Below are 19287 nucleotides of genomic sequence, written 5' to 3' on the forward strand. Positions count from 1 at the left end.
CGGCCCACACGCGGCCTGCCCACCTTTCCTGATTCAGAGAGAGGGGACCCTGATTAACTGTGTAGTGTTCTTCCTCACAGTTCTAAGTATCAGACACAACAATGAATAATCCACAGCTGACTGTCTTTAGCAGGTCAAAGGTCACAGCACACAGCAGACAGTGGGAAATATTATAATTCTGATCATTTATCAGCACATATCTATATGTATAAAAACAAAGCTGACACTGTGAGACTTGATCAGAGGTGTGATCATCACAGCAGAGGCCTTTGTGTCAAAGTCACTGAGGATCAAACAGAAACACATGAAGCAGATTTTCCTGTTCTGGCTTTTTATAGCAGATAACCTTCAAAATATTCTGCAGTCCATCAAAAACTGAAGCAAACCATGAATCAACATGTGAACATGAGCTGATGCTGCTGAAGTGAAGCAAAGTTACAGAGGTTTGATTACAGACACAGCTGAGAGTTTGTAATCTGTCATCATTTTAAAAGGTTTAAATTTCTTCAGTATTGAACAGCAGAAATGAGGCTTTGTTTTCGGAGGCCGACAGCAGTGAACACAACAGCAGACTGGTGCGTAATAAGCAGTGAATAATGCAGGAAACAGATTTTTGAAGGTAAACTGTTCTTGAAGTACACTGTGAGAGAGAGAGAGCTGTGCAGGAAGTAAACGTCAAAATCAGAGAGAATTCATGACGATGTTCATCAAACGTAAAGCGTAGTTTGGATCTTCTTCTGCTGCTGGTTCAGTCAGTTTTGGTTGGAGACAGATGAAACCTGCAGCTTCAGGATCTATGAGCTGTCTACTTTCAGCCCGACGACGTGTCCGTGTACGTGCCGTCGAGTGAACGATCCACGCTCTGTGTTTCCATCTTTGTGTGTTTAGCTGCTCTCATTTACTGTTTTATCTGTTTGCTTGTTGTTGAAATACTTTTGGGAGCTTTAACCTGAGATTCTGGCAAAATACATTTATATTAAAAATCGATTCAGGATTGAATGAATCAACATCGCTTTATTCGAATTAAAACCATTTAAATAGGAAAATCCATTTTTTTAGCCGCACGTTTTGAGTGTTTCCTTTACATGTGTGTGTTCCTTCTTTTTTCCTTCAGGAACACACACATGTAAAGGAAGCACTCAAAACGTGCGGCTATCCTAAATGGGCGTTTTTAAAGTCAGCAAAGAGGTACAGAAAAGAAGACCAGACACCAGCGAGGGAGGATAAGAAGGACAGACGCAACAACATTGTCATCCCCTATGTAGCCGGTGTATCAGAAAAACTCAGGAGAGTTTTCTCCAAGCATGACATCCCAGTGTATTTCAGACCCAGCAACACACTCAGACAGAAACTGGTTCACCCGAAAGACAAAACACAAACTTAACAACGTGGTGTATGCTGTACAGTGCAGCGTGGAATGCTCAGACCTCTACATTGGAGAGACCAAACAGCCACTTCACAAGCTCATGGCACAACACAGAAGAGCCACCTCCACAGGACAAGACTCAGCTGTCCATCTGCATCTTAAGGATAAAGGACACTCTTTCGAGGATGCCAATGTTCACATTTTGGACAGAGAGGACAGATGGTTTGAAAGAGGAGTGAAAGAAGCCATCTATGTCCACTGTGAGCGACCATCTTTGAACAGAGGCGGGGGTTTACGACCCCAACTCTCTGCCATCTATAATCCAGTTTTGAGATCCCTTCCCAGACGCCTTAACGCCCACTCACATCCTGGGCCATCTGACCTCAGGAATTCGCATGACAAGGTGGGGCCAGGTTTCACAATGAACACACCCGAAACTCTTGCTGATTGGGTCCCACACCCAGTTTCACACCTTGGCTCAGGTGATTAGAGGATCATCAGCGGGTCCTTTTGTCCCTCTGTGGGGGTCACTCCCACTAGGTTTATATCTGGGACTCTCCACCATTTGACCTTAGAACTGAAGAAGCTTCTCGGATGAGAGGTGAAACGTCTTCAAGTAACTTAAAGAAGTCCAGACGCTTTTCTTTGCAAGCTCCTTTGACTACGATGACCTGGATGACTGAGAACCTTCACAGACATTGAGTAATAACTGGACTCTCATACAGCGAGACTCAAATGCCTTTAACCCTTTACAGCCGATCGGAGCGGGAACGCTCTGTTTTGCGTAACTATTTTTAAATCCCAGTAGCACTGCAACCACGTAAGCTAGCGCAAAAATTTTTTTTGCATATGAAACTGGAGGAGTTGTACTTACATCTCATGCCATCAGCTTGTCCTCGGTCACGGTTTCCTTCCACATAAAGCTTTGCAAAAACTGCATAAAAAGCGCTTGCAGGAACAAAAACATAATATTCCAGAAACACGCTTTACCGATTCGATCAGCTGTTCATAACACTTCCTACGTTGGAACAGACGTCAGCGCGAACATTTGCATTTCCGCCATTACCTGCCCGAAACCGGAAGTGACGTCATTTTCGCGGAAATGTAGTCTTTTTTACTATCAGGTCATCAGGGCCTATACTGGTCTTTTTAAAAGTTATCTTTGACTTTATGACTTTCTGTGTCGTTTCTGGGATGCTTAGAACTCATATTGCACTGCTGGAAATAGTTTATTTTGATGCATATGCTGCTTTTTTGCAAATTTGCATTCTAATATTTATTTTGGTTTATCCTGCAGTGTATAAAAATTGGTGTATTTCAAAAATAAAACTATGAAGACACTCAAAATAAATTTCCTGTGGTGGGAAACTATTTTGTGCAACTTTTTTGTATTTACAGTTTTGAGGGATAAGCCTCTTAAATTTCTCTAACTACAAATATATGTTAAAAAAGCAAAAACAATTTTCAATTTTTTTGTAGTTTAGTGCACTTTTTTGCAATTTATGTAATTACTATGCACTTAATGAATACATATTATTAAAATCTGGGCTATAATGTTTGTATTGATGTATAGCAACTTGAAATGCTCCAGAAAATGGCTCCACAGCATGTAAAAATATAAAAAAGCTCTGGCAGACTTGGTTCTATGGTAGGCCTTAAACGGTTAAACATCAGCTTATCCTGCTGATCCAAGTCCAACACTGAGTTTGTAAAAACATGTTTGTCAATCATTTTGTTTGGTTTCTGAGGAAAATGATTCAATAACTTGCTGCTAATACACAACATTTCATCACATTTCCTCATAACCCTCTTTTGTCTGACCATTTGATCCCATTTGAATTTGCAATAAAGGATCCACAGAGTTTGGTGACAATAATAACAGTAGATGTTTGTGTGAAAGTGCTGGAAGCAAATGAGAGTGTGATGTACTTTCAGTGTTGCACTTTGTAGACGCTCCCTGAGCACTGGTCTCACAGCCAGCTGCACATAGAGACCAGTGTTGTTAGTCCAGGTCAGAAGATGACTTGTTGGAATGAAAATGAGCTTGTAGTTTGTCTGGAAAAAGGTGTTGGACTTCAAATATGTCCATTTCTTTCACACTTCACCTTTAAAAGTGAAGCCTTGTGGTTCCTGGAAGGAAAAACACGACTTTTTCAAGTCTTTGTCCTGTTTTTATGAGAAATGTACGACTTTAATATGAAACATTCAGAGTTTTTTCTCTTGTTGTGTTTGTTTGAAGCTGCTTCCTGTTGGCTTCAGCTGTTTGGAGTTTCCATTTTCTAAACTTCTACATTCTGAACCTTCTTCAGCTCTGAACAGATGATGAAACACTGAATGGTTTCAAGCTCACACTTTGTCTAATAAACTTACATCTTTCATTCTTTATACAGATTGAGGAGCTGTGGTTTGTCAGAGATCAGCTGTGATTATCTGGCAGCAGCACTGAAGTCCAACCCCTCCCATCTGAGAGAGCTGGACCTGAGCTACAACAACAAGCTGCAGGATTCAGGAGTGAAGCATCTGTGTGGTTTCCTGGAGAGTCCAGGATGTGGACTTGAAACTCTGAGGTCAGTCAGCATGTTTTAGTTGTGCTGAGATGAATATGATGTGAAAGTTGTGCTGACACTAAACTGCAGACATCAGGCTGATATTATACTGATCCACACTGAGGATCTTCATGGTAAAGTCTGTTTTCTTCTTCTCTGGCTAGGCTTAGTACACCATTAATCAGTTGTGTTTTACCATTGCTCTCTGCAGGGTTGATGTCAAGACTTTTAAATCTTCCATAGACAAAACCAGTGAGTACTGAGACTCTGTGTCACATTCATCACTATTTCATCAACAGCATATCACATGAAAGCTCGTTTGTGCTTATTTAATTCTGCAAAAATCTATAAATTATGGGGGTTTTTAAGGATGTGTTTTTAGGTACTGGTTTTGGTCAAAATATTTTAATACTTTTTAAAATCTTTTTAGTGAGTGAGAAGGCTGCAGCTGAAGAAGATGGTGGGTCCTTAAGGAAGAAAGAGAAATCCCTCACAAACAGTTTGTATTTGATCAGAAAACCACTAAAAAACTAATATGATTGTAAACAGCACCAGTTAGAGTTCCAGGAAATCCTTAATTATTCGATGTTTGTCTCTCATCAGGTTACTCTGAGGTCAGACTGAATCCAGACTCATTAGACACAGAGCTATATTTGTCTAAAGATGACATAAAGCACATTAAGGTGAGAGAAAAGCATGTGGATCTGATTGTCTTGTGATACAAAAAAGAGGCCTTCAGCACAGAAATTTGTCAGGCGTGTTAAAGCACAGGGCAGACAACCAGTCAGGTTTAAGATTCTGTGTCATTGTCAGTATGTTACTCGCAGTTTTGAAAGTGTGTACAGATAACACCTGATGTGTACTCTGTGTGCCTAGGGGCACACGCCACTAGCTGTGTGGTCCATCTATGTTTCTACCCTCACATATGGCCACGAGCTGTGGGTAATGACTGAAAGAACGAGGTTGCGAATACAAGCGGCAGAAATGAGCTTCCTCCGAAGGGTGGCTGGCCTCTCCCTTAGAGATAGGGTGAGAGGTTTAGCCATCTGGGAGGGGCTCAGAGTAGAGCCGCTGCTCCTCCACATCGAAAGGAGCCAGCTGAGGTGGTTTGGGCATCTGACAAGGATGCCCCCTGGGCGCATCATGGGTGAGGTGTTTGGGCATGTCCCACCGGGAGGAGGCCCCGGGGCAGACCCAGGACACGCTAGAGAGATTATATCTCTTGGCTGGCCTGGGAACGCCTTGGTGTTCCCCCGGATAAGCTGGAGGAGGTGGCTGGGGAGAGGGAGGTCTGGGCCTCTTTGCTTAGGCTGCTGCCCCTGCGGCCCCGGATAAAGCGGAAGAAAATGGATGGATGATGGATGGATGGGTGTACTCTGTATAGTTTGTTCTCCGTTTACTTGTTTATTGCGGCTTTAAACAGCTGATGTATTTCCTCTCTGAATTCCAGGCTCCATCAAGCTTCACCCCTCAAGTACAAACTGAATCCACACACATCTCCTACAGGTGCTTCTAAATTCACATTAGGTTGATAACATGTATTTAATGATGTGACAAGATGCGTGATACAGCTGGAGGTGATCAGACCTCAGCTCATACAGGCTGGTTGGAGTGCTTCAGCCCTTCTGTGTCCTACAGGTTCAGGTGTGCTGGTCCAGGTGTGTTCCAGTGTACTCTGACCAGACTAGTGTTTGTTATGGCTCAGGAGGCAGAGCTGTTGTACAGGACTGTCCAATGGGATGAGAGCCTCCTTCAATCAGCTGGAAAAACAGCTGCAGGGCCGCTGTTTAACATCACATGCTCTGTGGATGCAGTCTGGGAGCTCCACCTGCCACACTGTGAAACAAAGGAGGGTGAGCACTGTGCTGTGAAACATCTGTGTTACTGTGTGGTGCTCAGCTAATATGAACTGTTCTTTATCATACAAATAACCACAATGCAGTTTATTTATAATTCAATTCAATTCAATTTTATTTATATAGCGCCAAATCACAACATAAGTCGCCTCAAGGCGCTTCATAGATACAGAGAAAAACCCAACAATCATATGACCCCTATGAGCAAGCACTTTGGCGACAGTGGGAAGGAAAAACTCCCTTTTAACAGGAAGAAACCTCCGGCAGAACCAGGCTCAGGGAGGGGCGGGGCCATCTGCTGCGACCGGTCAACCCGTTCTCACTCCCAAAGCGTAACATTTTACGCTAGGTGACAAATCGTCACCATATTACGTTTTCGGCTACCCACCACGTTCCTAAATGACGACCTCGGAAAAAAGAGGACATATGAGAACCGTCTGGACTGAATCTACACATGTTCGCTCTTTTTCTTCAAATCGCTTAGAAACACGCTATTTAACATCATTAAAGACCTGGTTAAGGTCAGGAATAAGGTTATGGTTAGGGCTAGGGATAAGGTTAGGTTTAGGGCTGGAATACAGGGCTGGAACGTCTATTACCGCGGGAGTGTCATTAACTGGATTTCAGCCATAACCCGCCGCGTACCATAAGAACGCCGAAGGTCTCCTTTCGCGTTCCCCAGGAACGCCGCGGGACGTGACAAAACGTCGACATGTTACGCCTCGGGAGTGAGAACGCTCTGGACCGGTTGGGGTGAGAGAAGGAAGACAGGATAAAGACATGCTGTGGAAGAGAGACAGAGATTAATAACAGATATGATTCAATGCAGAGAGGTCTATTAATACATAGTGAGTGAGAAAGGTGACTGGAAAGGAAAAACTCAATGCATCATGGGAATCCCCCGGCAGCCTACATCTATTGCAGCCTAACTAAGGGAGGATTCAGGGTCACCTGGTCCAGCCCTAACTATATGCTTTAGCAAAAAGGAAAGTTTTAAGCCTAATCTTAAAAGTAGAGATAGTGTCTGTCTCCCGAATCCAAACTGGAAGCTGGTTCCACAGAAGAGGGGCCTGAAAACTGAAGGCTCTCCCTCCCATTCTACTTTTAAATACTCTAGGAACAACAAGTAGGCCAGCAGAGCGAGAGCGAAGTGCTCTAATAGGGTGATATGATACTACAAGGTCATTAAGATAAGATGGGGCCTGATTATTTAAGACCTTGTACGTGAGGAGCAGGATTTTGAATTCAATTCTGGATTTAACAGGAAGCCAATGAAGGGAAGCCAAAACAGGGGAAATATGCTCTCTCTTTCTAGTCCCTGTCAGGACTCTTGCTGCAGCATTTTGGATTAGTTGAAGGCTTTTCTGCGAGTTTTTTGGACATCCTGATAATAATGAATTACAGTAGTCCAGCCTGGAAGTAATAAATGAATGAACTAGTTTTTCAGCGTCACTCTGAGATAGGATATTTCTAATTTTAGAGATGTTGCGCAAATGGAAGAACGCAGTCTTACATATTTGTTTAATATGTGCATTGAAGGACATGTCCTGGTCAAAAATGACTCCAAGGTTCCTCACAGCGTTACTGGAGGCCAAGGTAATGCCATCCAGAGTAAGAATCTGGTTAGATACCATATTTCTAGGCTTTTCAGGGCCGAGTACAATAACCTCAGTTTTATCTGAATTAAGAAGCAGAAAGTTAGCGGCCATCCAGGTCTTTATGTCTTTAAGACATTCCTGCAGTTTAACTAATTGGTGTGTGTTATCTGGCTTCATGGACAGATAGAGCTGGGTGTCATCAGCATAGCAGTGAAAATGTATGCTATGTCTTCTAATGATGCTGCCTAAGGGAAGCATGTATAATGTAAACAGAATTGGTCCTAGCACTGAACCCTGTGGAACTCCATAATTAACCTCAGTGTGTGAAGAGGACTCTCCATTTACATGCACAAACTGGAGTCTATTAGATAGATATGATACAAACCACTGCAGCGCAGTACCTGTAATACCTACAGCATGTTCTAATCGCTCTAATAGGATATTATGGTCAACAGTATCGAACGCTGCACTGAGGTCTAGCAGGACAAGCACAGAGATGAGTCCACTGTCAGAGGCCATAAGAAGATCATTTGTAACCTTCACTAAAGCTGTTTCTGTGCTGTGATGAGCTCTGAAACCTGACTGAAACTCTTCAAATAAACCATTCCTCTGCAGATGATCTGTTAGCTGTTTGACAACTACTCTTAAAAATGATTTTTGATATGAAAGGAAGGTTGGAGATTGGCCTATAATTAGCTAAGACTGCTGGGTCTAGAGATGGCTTTTTGAGTAAAGGTTTAACTACAGCCAGCTTGAAGGCCTGTGGTACATAGCCGATCATTAGAGATAGGTTGATCATATTTAAGATCGAAGAATTAATTAATGGCAGGACTTCTTTGAGCAGTTTTGTAGGAATGGGGTCTAAAAGACACGTTGATGGTTTGGAGGAAGTAATTATTGAAGTTAACTCAGAAAGATCAATTGGAGAAAAAGAATCTAACTTAACATCAATGGTACTAAGAGTAGCTGTAGATAATATTACATCTGTGGGATGATTATTGGTAATTTTTTCTCTAATGATAAAAATTTTATTTGTGAAGAAGTTCATGAAGTCATTATTAGTTAACGTTAAAGGGATGGTTGGCTCAAAAGAGCTCTGACTTTTTGTCAGCCTGGCTACAGTGCTGAAGAGAAACCTGGGGTTGTTCTTATTTTCTTCAATCAGTGATGAATAGTAAGATGTTCTGGCTTTGCGGAGGGCTTTCTTATAAAGCAGCAAACTATTTCTCCAGGCTAAATGATGATCCTCTAAATTTGTGACACGCCATTTCCTCCCCAGATTACGAGTCATCTGCTTTAGGCTACGTGTTTGAGAATTATACCACGGAGTCAGGTACTTCTGATTAGAGACCTTCGTTTTCACAGGAGCTACAGTATCCAGAGTCGTACATAGTGAGGAGGTGAAATTATTAACAAGATAATCGACCTCTGTTGGGGTAGCGTTCAGATAGCTGCTCTGCTCTGTGTTGGTACAGGGCATTGGAGATGATAACAGTGGGTGGATTATATTCTTAAACTTAGTTACAGCACTTTCAGAAAGAAATCTACTTTGACAAAGTCTACTCTCCACCGCTGTGTAATCAATTATTGTAAATGTTATCAGGAAATGATCAGACAGGAGAGGGTTTTCAGGAAACACTGTTAAATGTTCAGTTTCTATGCATATGTTAAAACAAGATCTAGAGTGTGATTAAAGTGGTGGGTGGGTTCTTTAACATTTTGAGAGAAACCAATTGAGTCTAATAACAGATTAAATGCCATGTTGAGGCTGTCATTTTTAGCATCTATATGGATGTTAAAATCACCCACAATAATTATTTTATCTGAGCTCAGAACTAAATTAGATATAAAGTCTGAGAAATCAGACAGAAACTCTGTGTAAGGCCCAGGTGGACGATAGATGATAACAAGTAAGACTGGTTTCTGAGTTTCACAGCTGGGGTGGACAATGTTAAGCATCAGGCTTTCAAATGAATTACAAACCAAGAACATATATAACTGCACAAACGTGTAACATAACTGATGCCTAGTTCTGAGCTTTATGTAATGAATAATGCAAAAGTTTTGGGCTGTTCACATTTATAACAAAAAAGGATGGAGGGGAACTTGTTTGCAGGAGATGTAATCCTCAGATAAGGTGAGAAGTAAATCTGAACTCTCAGAATGAAAAGCTCTTTCCTTTCACAGCGCTGTGTGTTGATGGCCTGCTGTCTGTTGCCCACATCTCTGATGATGGGATGAGCATCTTGGAGCCGCTGGAGATCACTGCCACCCATGTGGTTGTGAAGGTTCCTCACCTCTCTGGGTGGGGCGTCATCTGGGATGATTTTAAGCGGCTCCTGAACATAACAGTAAATGGCCAAGTTCTGCTGTTCTTCCGACCTTCAGAGCCTGCAAGAATCAATGTGTTTCTACTCCAGGAAAATATCCCATTGTCAGAGGTAAATAGTTTCATCATCTTCACTCTGTGGTCCTCTCAGAATCCAAATGATTCTCAGCAGCTTTCTGATAATAAACTAAAGTTATGTACAGGTTTACTGGTCACTCCACTCTGATTACCTGAGACAAAGAGTCAGGCTCCATTTAACTTTTCTTACCCACATTGTTGACCAATCACTGCTCTTCTTTATTCACTCCCAGTAATGACCCTAAGCTGTGAACATTTGATGTTTGTGACCCATAATGTCAGATCTGACACTTCACTGATAAAAATAAAATCATGGAGCTTTTTTTCTCTGCAAAGCTATTCTATCTCAAGAATGATTGTTTTTGATTCATACTGACACATGATATTCTACACCTGATATGTTTAAATGAGCTCTACAGGTGAATAGACTTATTAACATTACCAGCATAATAAACTGTCCTGTCACTGCAGGTGTCTGCCCAACAACACGATGATGCTGAATACCTCCAGACCCCTGCTGACTGTCTTTTCAGCTTCGGTCAAAGGTACAGTGTCCACTGTGAGCCTGAGAGCAGGATAATACAGCCGAAGGTGAGTCAGCAGTTAGAAACTATATGCTGCTGAAATGAAATGAAAGTCCTGGATAACCCACTCGTCATGAAAATGGCACCTTTCTGTTGTTGTTTAGCAAACACAGTTTCGCTCAAAGTCTGGCCCAAATTATCATCCAACATTTCAAGTTTTCCTGAATACAAATTCAGGGTTTGTGAGTCTGATAGTCAAAGACCAAGAGGGGAATGAAATCTGGAAATCATCTGTTTGCCTGCCAGGTAAGATTCCTGCCAAATACCAGCAGAAATTACCCTACAAACTTTTTATTTTATATTTTATAAAACTTCAACTGAAATCATACTTCTCTTTTCATCCTCAGTTCAGAGTGCTATTAAATGTCTATCTTTCTTTGTTCCTTCAGCACCAAGAACAGAAACCTTAATGAGAAATGTCCCAGATGAGTCCGGAGTCCCGGCAGACGAGAGGCTGCTCACAGTTCGCTCACAGTTTATTGACAGAGTGTCTGAACCTGTTTTAAACAAACTTCTGGATAAACTCCTGGAGCAGCATATTATCAATGAGCAGGAGATGGAATCAGTCAGATCACAGCAGAGCAAAGCAGATAAAGCACGAGAGGTTATTGACACAGTGCGACGAAAAGGAAGTATAGCCACCTCACTCCTGATCGCTGCTCTCCGTGAGGAGGATCCATGCCTTTTCATAGAGCTGAACTTAAGATAAGACAGATTTCTAATAAATCTCAAAGACCACTGACAGTGTCATTATTGTGATCTTCATGTGTGTGTTGGAAACTGGACTTTAGTTCTTATTAAAACCTGGACTCTGACTAGAAGCTGAGCAGGACATTGGATGGACTGAAGCAGAGTCTGGGACCTCGGTAAGTCTCTGGGCTGCTCATTATTAGTGCACAAACCAGGAAATATGTGAAGCTCAAACCTGTAGATGCTGAACCACATCTACAGGTTGAAGAGCAACACCTCAAGTTATCTGTGACCGGCGTCTGTTTCCAACAATATAACTGAAGCTGTTTTTACCTTTAATGCTGGAATAACATGTTGAATCACATGATCAGTGTTTACAATCTGATTACTGAGGTTCTCGTCTGTGCTAGCTTCTGCTCTGAGCAGCATTTTGTGTTTCTGCCTGTATAAATAAAGTTTTGCTGTTTGCTTTCTTATGCTGGAGTTTGAATTCGTGTTTTTAAACAGTTTGAGCTTCCTGTTCGTGTAACCCGTTCATGTGTTACACCCGTCATTGCGTTGTGTTCTGGCGTGAAAGTAAGAGGCAGGAGACAGCACTTGGGTCTTTGGCTCTTTACTGCACATGTGCAACACAGAAATAAGTGTCTGATCTGTGTGTGTCACGCGACTGCCAGTACACCTCTCCTCCGGCCATGCTGAAAGGAGCTGTGCCTGCAGCTTCATTAACACCACAATAATATAATAAATCTAATACAACAAATTGTTTTAAAACATTAACTTAAGCTCTCAAAAACAAAAAGCATAAAATAAATAACATGTCACTGAAAAATCATTAAAAACAACTTATAAGAATAAACAAAATAATTCAAAAACAAATAAACAGTCAGATAAATACAATTCAATAACCAGGACCCAATATTCTGGTGCTTATAGTTCAAACATTATACTTCAGTACAATTATATTAATAACCGCCATCCAACAGGCAATACAACACTGTACTTATAAAAACAATAAATGAAAGAGTGCATCTCCAAAACATAAGAACATCTCCATACCTGCAACACAGAAATAAGTGTCTGTTCTGTGTGTGTCACGCGCCTGCCAGTACACCTCTCCTGATGAAGGAAAAAAGAGTGCACGCTGTTAAAAAAACTGCAGTGAATACGCTCACAAGCCTCTAGCGTTCAGGCTAACTTAGCATGCTAGCATTTCAGCTGCGTTCTCAGCTAAAACTCATTAAAAACGTATATTAGCAAACTCTGTCCTCCACAAAACTTATCCCGAACGAGTCTCTTAACGACAAACAAAAATGCGGCGGTTCGGCTGTATTCACATTGCAGCTTGGGGTCTGAACAAACTGAGCAATGTGGCAGTGACTTACCTCCGGCCATGCTGAAAGGAGCTGTGACCGGGGCACACATGCACGCGCCTACGTCACCACGCAGCGCGCACACACACGAACGCACACAGACTCAGATCACACAGGTAGGAGAGTGAGATGCAAAATGACATATTTAATTTAAAAAAAGGGTGTTTTGGGTGAAATTCAAAAGTATTTAACATAAATGTTACATTCGTCTGATTGACTTGATTTGCGTCTTATATAGGGATGGGTATTGATAAGATTTTAACGATTCCGATTCCATTTTCGATTCTGTTTAACGATTCGATTCTTTATCGATTCTCTTATCGATTCTCTTATCGATTCTCTTATCGATTCTTTTTTTTTTTTTTTTTAAAAAGGAGAACACTAAGGTTGATTAGCTTAGAACTTTGTTTTATATCTTCTCTTTGAACAAGGTAGAAATTTAGGAGTAACATGGCCTTACAAACCCAACAGTGAGATCTTAAGAGATCCAGCCTACGGCTCTTCAATGGGGTGTCACAGGGTCCCCAGGAAAAAAAATTGTAAATGTAAAATAATAAAATAAATATTCTTCTGTAGCAATAACAAAGTATAACATAAATTGTTCTGTAGCAATTACACAAGAATATCCAGTAATGTCCCTGCCTACAATTAAACACATTCACTTACCAAAAATCGGGGGCATCTGCTGTGGCAAATGGGTGCAAGCCTTTGACCACAAACTTAGACACTGCTCGGTGACATTCGTCTATCCTGGCCTGAAAGGAGACGCTACCAGTAGACTGCAGCGAGAACTGCCAGCGAGCGCCAGCCAGTCTGTCTCTCTCATCATGGTCACCTACATGTACAGTAATGGCAGGTCTTGTAATAAGGCAGATTGCGGTAACATAATATGCACTGTTGGTTGATTATTTACCTGCCGCATTAACGGGAGAGGACGTGCAAACGTTAGCGCTGCTGCTGGGTTGAGAGTCACGAGTCCGGAGCGGAATTAAAAACACGTGTCATCGCGTGTTTTGTGAGCAAATGCTTTTGCATATTCGTAGTGTTTCCTCCCTTAAATGAAATATCGACTTTGCAAGTTCCCCTGTTGTCATCGGTTCTCATAAAGTATAATCAAACTTTTGAGCGTTTGAGCCGCTTAGGCGCCGTGTTTCCTGCCAGGTAAATGACGCTCCGCAACGTGGTGACGTCATTCGGGGCGACTGGAATCGATAAGGGAATCGTTTGCAAAAATGGCAAACGATTCCAAGGAATTGAAACAGTGGGAACCGGTTCTCAACAAGAACCGGTTTTCGATACCCATCCCTAGTCTTATATCTGAATCATGTCGTCATGAGACTGTCAATGTATCTTAAACATACTGCTTCACAAACACTGTGTGACAGTGATGTACACTGTCTCGTTTGTATATATGTATGATTTCTATACAGTTTACACCAGATGACCACTTAAGGACATCTCCTGGTTTCATCTTCATGTTTCCCTCTCACCACATATCCAACCCGATATCATGACCAGCAGCTTTTACAGCTGTGGCTCCAACAAACATCAGCTGATACTAGAAATTAATATTAAATAAATTCTAACAACAGCTGATCAAGCTTAAACGCTGCTGTTGTTCATCGTGACATCTGCTTGTTTTCTCTTTTTGGCTCAAAGTGGGTGATAAACAAACAAGACCGACAGGACTTGCGAAAGAAAAGCCGATCAGCTGATCATTGATCAGTTTCATGATTGAAGTGGCAACAGGAGAGGAAGGGGGAGAGGAGGAGAGAAGAGGCAGCTGTGCAGCAAAGACAGAATGACTCCAGCTTTGTGTCAAATGCCCAGTATGTCTGATGGCCAGTCCAGCTGTGAGGTCAGCTGGTGGGTAACAGGCATCTTTGAAAATGTTAGAGCACTTTTGCAAATATGTGATGTCCTAACAGCAACAATCTATCCTGAAAATATCTTTTTTTTTTGTGACCCAGAAAGAAATATGTATATTTCAAACTCTGCGTTCCTCCACCACTGCCTCAATTTGAGTTGTGGATGAAATGCATTCTGGGATATTTGCCTGGGCTTAGCTACAGTAGCTAGCAAGCTGATTGGAGACCAAAACAGCCAATCAGAATTTTTGCATCCAAGTCTGTGATTGGTTGGTTTTGTGGCACGCTTATAACGGTGTACAGAAGCTGTCTCCGTTATCATGGCTACTCGGCAACGGAACTCAAAAGTCTGGGAGCATTTTGACAAAACAAAAGAAAAGAAGGTCCAATGAAAAATCTGCAAAATGGAACGTGCCTTCCATGACAGTATGACGGCGATGCATGAGCATCTGAAAAGGAAGCACGTCGTGTAGAACAAGCACTTTGCAATAATCTAGAGATCTCAGTCCTACCATTTATCAGCTCAAACATCCAACGACATGAATGCTTTAAAAGCATCGACATCAGCTCTTCTCTGACAGCATGGTGGGAGTTTCTAAAATTGACGGCGTCTTCATTAATCCCATGCAAACGTACACCTATCTGGAACAACCCTGACATATTACAAAACAATAATATGATAAACTTTTCAGATTGGAGTGGTAAAGGAATCAAATATTTAGAACATATACTAGAAGGAACAGAATTTATTTCATTTGACGGACTAGTTACACAATATGGGATCAACAAGAAAAGATTTTTAGAATATCAACAAATTAAATCCATAGTAAAAAAGAAATTTAAACCGGGTCAAGTTGAACTACAAACACCACCAAGTGTGGTTCAATTTCTTACTCTTAAAACCCCCAAATTACTATCCAAAATATACAGAATGCTTTCTAAAACAGATGAATCAACATCACTTCCTATTGCAAAATGGGAAGCGGATTTATCAGTTAACTTAGACCAAAACTTCTGGTCTCAGACTTGCTTAAAAACCTTTCATCTAATCAGAAATCCCAGTCTTCAAATAATTCAATACAAAATATTACATAGAGTGCACTATACAGGTCATCGGATGTTCAAGATGGGCTTTACGTCTACCAACAACTGCTCACACTGCCAAACCAATTCACCGGACAATTATATCCACGCTCTTTGGTTCTGTCCACCAGTTCAGAAGTTTTGGCGCGAGATATGTGAAGACTTATCAAAGTGTCTGAAATGTAACATTCCAACCTCCCCCTTAGTGTTTTTGTTGGGCAGCTTAGATAAAGTCACTTCAGATAAAAATATAGCCCATATGGTTCTCCCTGCCCTATGCATAGCCAAGAAAACTGTCCTCATGAACTGGAAAAATAAAAAATAATCTTAATTCTAACGAATATAGAAATTATCTATTAGATTACATTAGTCTTGATACAGCCTCTGCCACCACACCAGATCAATTGCTCTGGGCTCCTTTGATCAGCTCCATCACCTAGTGGGGGTGGGGGGTCATAGTTTGGTCCCGCCTTCACTGTGATTGGTGTGGGGGTAGGGACAGGGATAGGGCGTCGGGGGGTTCACCAGGGGCATCTTCCTTGGGGGGCTCAATCTGGGGTAGCAGTCATGTCCGGTTAGGGGCTCTGTTGGCTCTCGGGTGACTGTTTCCTCGTGGCTGCGTGCAGCGGGGCTAGGGGAGGGTCTGTGCTGACGGACGTGGGTTACTGACCTGGTAGCCTGGCTGCCCCTGGGTGGGTCCGGGATGGGCGTGAGGTTCTGGGGGCGCTCCGTCTCTGGGCTGGGGCCCTGGCCGGGCCTCGGGAGCTTGGGTCCTGGTTGGTGTGTTGCCGGGGTTGTGGGTGGGTGGGTGCATGGGGGCCCAGCCCTGGCGCAGGGTGCCGCCGGTGCGTCGAGCCACCTGGGGGGCTCTTCAACTGGTGGGGGAGATTGTCACATCTCACAGGAGCTTTCCGCTCTTCAGGAACTCCCTCTGCAGGAGGGGGAGATACAGGAGAGGTGGAGGAAGATCTCAGCCTGGGCGTCTATTGTCTTATGTAGTCTGGAAGATGAATGGATGGTGGGGTGGGTGCAGTTTTCTCTGTGGTGGGGTTGGGTGGACTGTCCTGGGCTCTGTGGGGCGCTGCTGCACTGGGACCCGGTCTGGATAGGCCTGGTCCCCCTTTCCCTGGCGGGTCGCGGAGTATGGGGGTGCCTACTGGGGTCAGTGGGGGAGCTGGCCCCAGGGAGGGGTCACTTGCCCCTCCCTTCCTTCCCTCCCCATCTCCAGCTGCCTCCCTCTTCCCGCTCCACCACAACCACCCACCCATGCAGGGCCTTGGAGTAGGGGTATGTCACCAGGGTGCAGAGGAGGCTACCCCCCCCCCCCCCCCTCTGTCCCCTTCTGGCTGCCTCTGCCTCAATTTTATCCCACAACTTAGACATTCACATTACTCACACTCTCATTACACATACATATAGGATCTTGGGGGTGGGCACGACACACGGAATCCAAATTACCATCAGGGTGTACACCTCACCCCTGGCGTCGTTGCCCACCTCTCAATTTTAAATCAGAATCAGAATACTTTATTGATCCCTGGGGGAAATTATTTTTTGTTACAGTGCTCCATTTTAAACCAACATTAAGACAAGACAGACAATACACTAACTAAGAATAGTACAATATATACATATATATATATATACATACATACATACATACATAAGTCACTCATAAATAAATAGTTGGAAAAGAAACATGTGTAGCTGTAGCAGCAAACGGTGTGTTAAGTGGATGCGTTGTACAGGGAGATGGCCACAGGCAGGAATGATTTCCTGTGTCGTTCAGTGGTGCTTTTCGGTAATCTCAGTCTCTCACTGAACGTGCTCCTGTGACTGACCAGCATGTCATGGAGTGGGTGGGAGTAGACATAGAGGGCTAGCAGGAGGGACTATGCGCTTACCTGCTGCTCTCTGGCAGGTAGCTCCATGCCCTCCTGGGTTTTAAATGCACCTTAGAACACACATGCATCAACACTACAATGAGCGGGTGGAGGGAGGTTTGGAGTCTTCTCTCACCCCCGTTCTCTGCGGCCCGCTGGAGCAAGGGGGGGCTAGGAGGAGGAGTTGGCCGTCCGACTGCGGTCTGGGGTGTGGGGCCTCCCTGCTGCTGCGGAGTCGGGGTGGTTTGCCTCTCCCCACCGCAGGGAAAAGGGTACCTAGACCCGGTTCGTAGAGTACGCTTGGGGAGTGTGATCGTGTGTACAGCATCTCTTTATGTCTGTCTCCACGTTGGTTGAGTGTGGAGCAAGTGCATATGAGAGCATAAGGGTGGGAATGGATGTTTGTATCTGTGTGTGCCTGTATGTCTGTGTCTATATGTCAGGTTGGGTATCTCTGGGGACATCTCTGGGGCTCGCTCGGGCCACTTCGGAGGTGGGGTGCCCCCGGCCTCTCGGCCTGGGGCTCGGTCACTCAGGCACAGCTGGCTGCTGGCGGAGCTCACGGGCGCGTCACTGCAACTCCCCCTCGCTTCTGCTCCGCGGCTGCTGAGTGAGCCCTCATCTGGGACTCTCCTCAGCTCTTTCTGGGACAGTGGCGCGGCTGCCCCTCTGTTGGTCTTCCTTGGTCTCTTGTGTTCTGGGGGCCTCTGGATGTCTGGAGTTTTGATCTCCTCCATACCTGCTTCATGCCCTGGGGGACGGGACTGTGGCCCCCCCACACCCTGTAGCAGATCATTATATGAAGGAACCTTTTAAAAAAACAAGCGCGTCCATGCTCACAGGTGTACACACTACTTATTATTACTTATATTGATAGCTGTAAACGTTACGTTACAGGACTGCTAAAAAAATATGTTCGTCTTTAATGGACAAGTTTGTCACCAAGCCAACAACATGTAAACCTCGGCAAGCAGATGTCCTGACTGAATCAATCTTGAACATGTTGGTGACGGACATGAGACTCCTGTCTATGGTTGATGATCAAGGTTTCAAAGAGATGATCAAGCAGTTCAACCCAGATTACCATGGTAACTACCTACCAGGCCGATCCCACTTCACCAAATTGATGGAAAAGAAATATGATGCTACCTTTAAGAAGGTTGGTCTCTCTTTCTCTCCACTCTCTCACACCACAAACACAAAATAGCCATTTGTATTAGAATTTAATACATTTCATGATGAAATAATATTAAGAGCTGGCTGACTGAGCAACCAATAAATTCATCTTGGTTAAAGGCAAGGCATGGCAAGGCAAGTTTATTTGTATAGCACAATTCAACAACAAGGTGATTCAAAGTGCTTTACAGAGACATTAGAAACAAAAACAAATAAAAAGCATGATTTAAAATATATTAAAACAAGCAAATAAACTAACTAACTAATTAACAAACAAACAAACAAACAAACAAACAAAACAGTATATAAAATCAAAACAGATAAAATCAGAACAGTAGATAAAATCAGTAGTTAAATGTAAGTTTTGAAATTTAAGCTTAAAAGTGTGGATTTGGTGCTTTATTCAAATGCAGCTGAGAACAGGTGAGTCTTCAACCTGGATTTAAATAAACTGAGTGTTTCAGCTGATCTGAGGCTTTCTGGGAGTTTGTTCCAGATATAAGGAGCATAAAAGCTGAATGCAGCTTCTCCGTGTCTGGTTCTGACTCTGGGAACTGATAAAAGACCGGATCCAGATGACCTGAGGGATCTGGAAGGTTCATACTGGGTCAGGAGGTCATTGATGTATTTTGGTCCTAAACCATTCAGAGCTTTATAGACCAGCATCAGAACTTTAAAGTCTATCCTCTGACGGACAGGCAGCCAGTGTAAAGACCTCAGAGCTGGACTGATGTGGTCCACTTTTTTGGTCTTAGTGAGGACTCGAGCAGCAGAGTTCTGAATGAGCTGTAGTTGTCTGACTGATTTTTTCGGTAGACCTGTAAAGATGCTGTTACAGTAATCAAGCCTACTAAAGATGA

General features: G+C 43.1%; 1 protein-coding gene across 1 annotated transcript in view; it reads left to right on the forward strand.

The window, feature by feature from the left end:
• The window catches only part of LOC113017667 (NACHT, LRR and PYD domains-containing protein 12-like), a 174693-nt gene extending 163170 nt beyond the window's left edge, over positions 1–11523 (forward strand). The window contains exons 8-17 of the mRNA XM_080298038.1: positions 3757–3933; positions 4124–4164; positions 4343–4411; positions 4516–4595; positions 5363–5418; positions 5551–5765; positions 9554–9807; positions 10245–10364; positions 10462–10603; positions 10747–11523. Coding sequence (XP_080154164.1) covers positions 3757–3933; positions 4124–4164; positions 4343–4411; positions 4516–4595; positions 5363–5418; positions 5551–5765; positions 9554–9807; positions 10245–10364; positions 10462–10603; positions 10747–11066 — 1474 coding nt within the window. The 3' untranslated portion in view covers positions 11067–11523. The remainder of the gene's footprint in view (positions 1–3756; positions 3934–4123; positions 4165–4342; positions 4412–4515; positions 4596–5362; positions 5419–5550; positions 5766–9553; positions 9808–10244; positions 10365–10461; positions 10604–10746) is intronic.
• The last annotated feature ends 7764 nt before the right edge of the window (positions 11524–19287 follow it).

The sequence above is a fragment of the Astatotilapia calliptera genome, chromosome 3 (assembly GCF_964374335.1).
Source record: "Astatotilapia calliptera chromosome 3, fAstCal68.1, whole genome shotgun sequence".
Classification (NCBI taxonomy): domain Eukaryota; kingdom Metazoa; phylum Chordata; class Actinopteri; order Cichliformes; family Cichlidae; genus Astatotilapia; species Astatotilapia calliptera.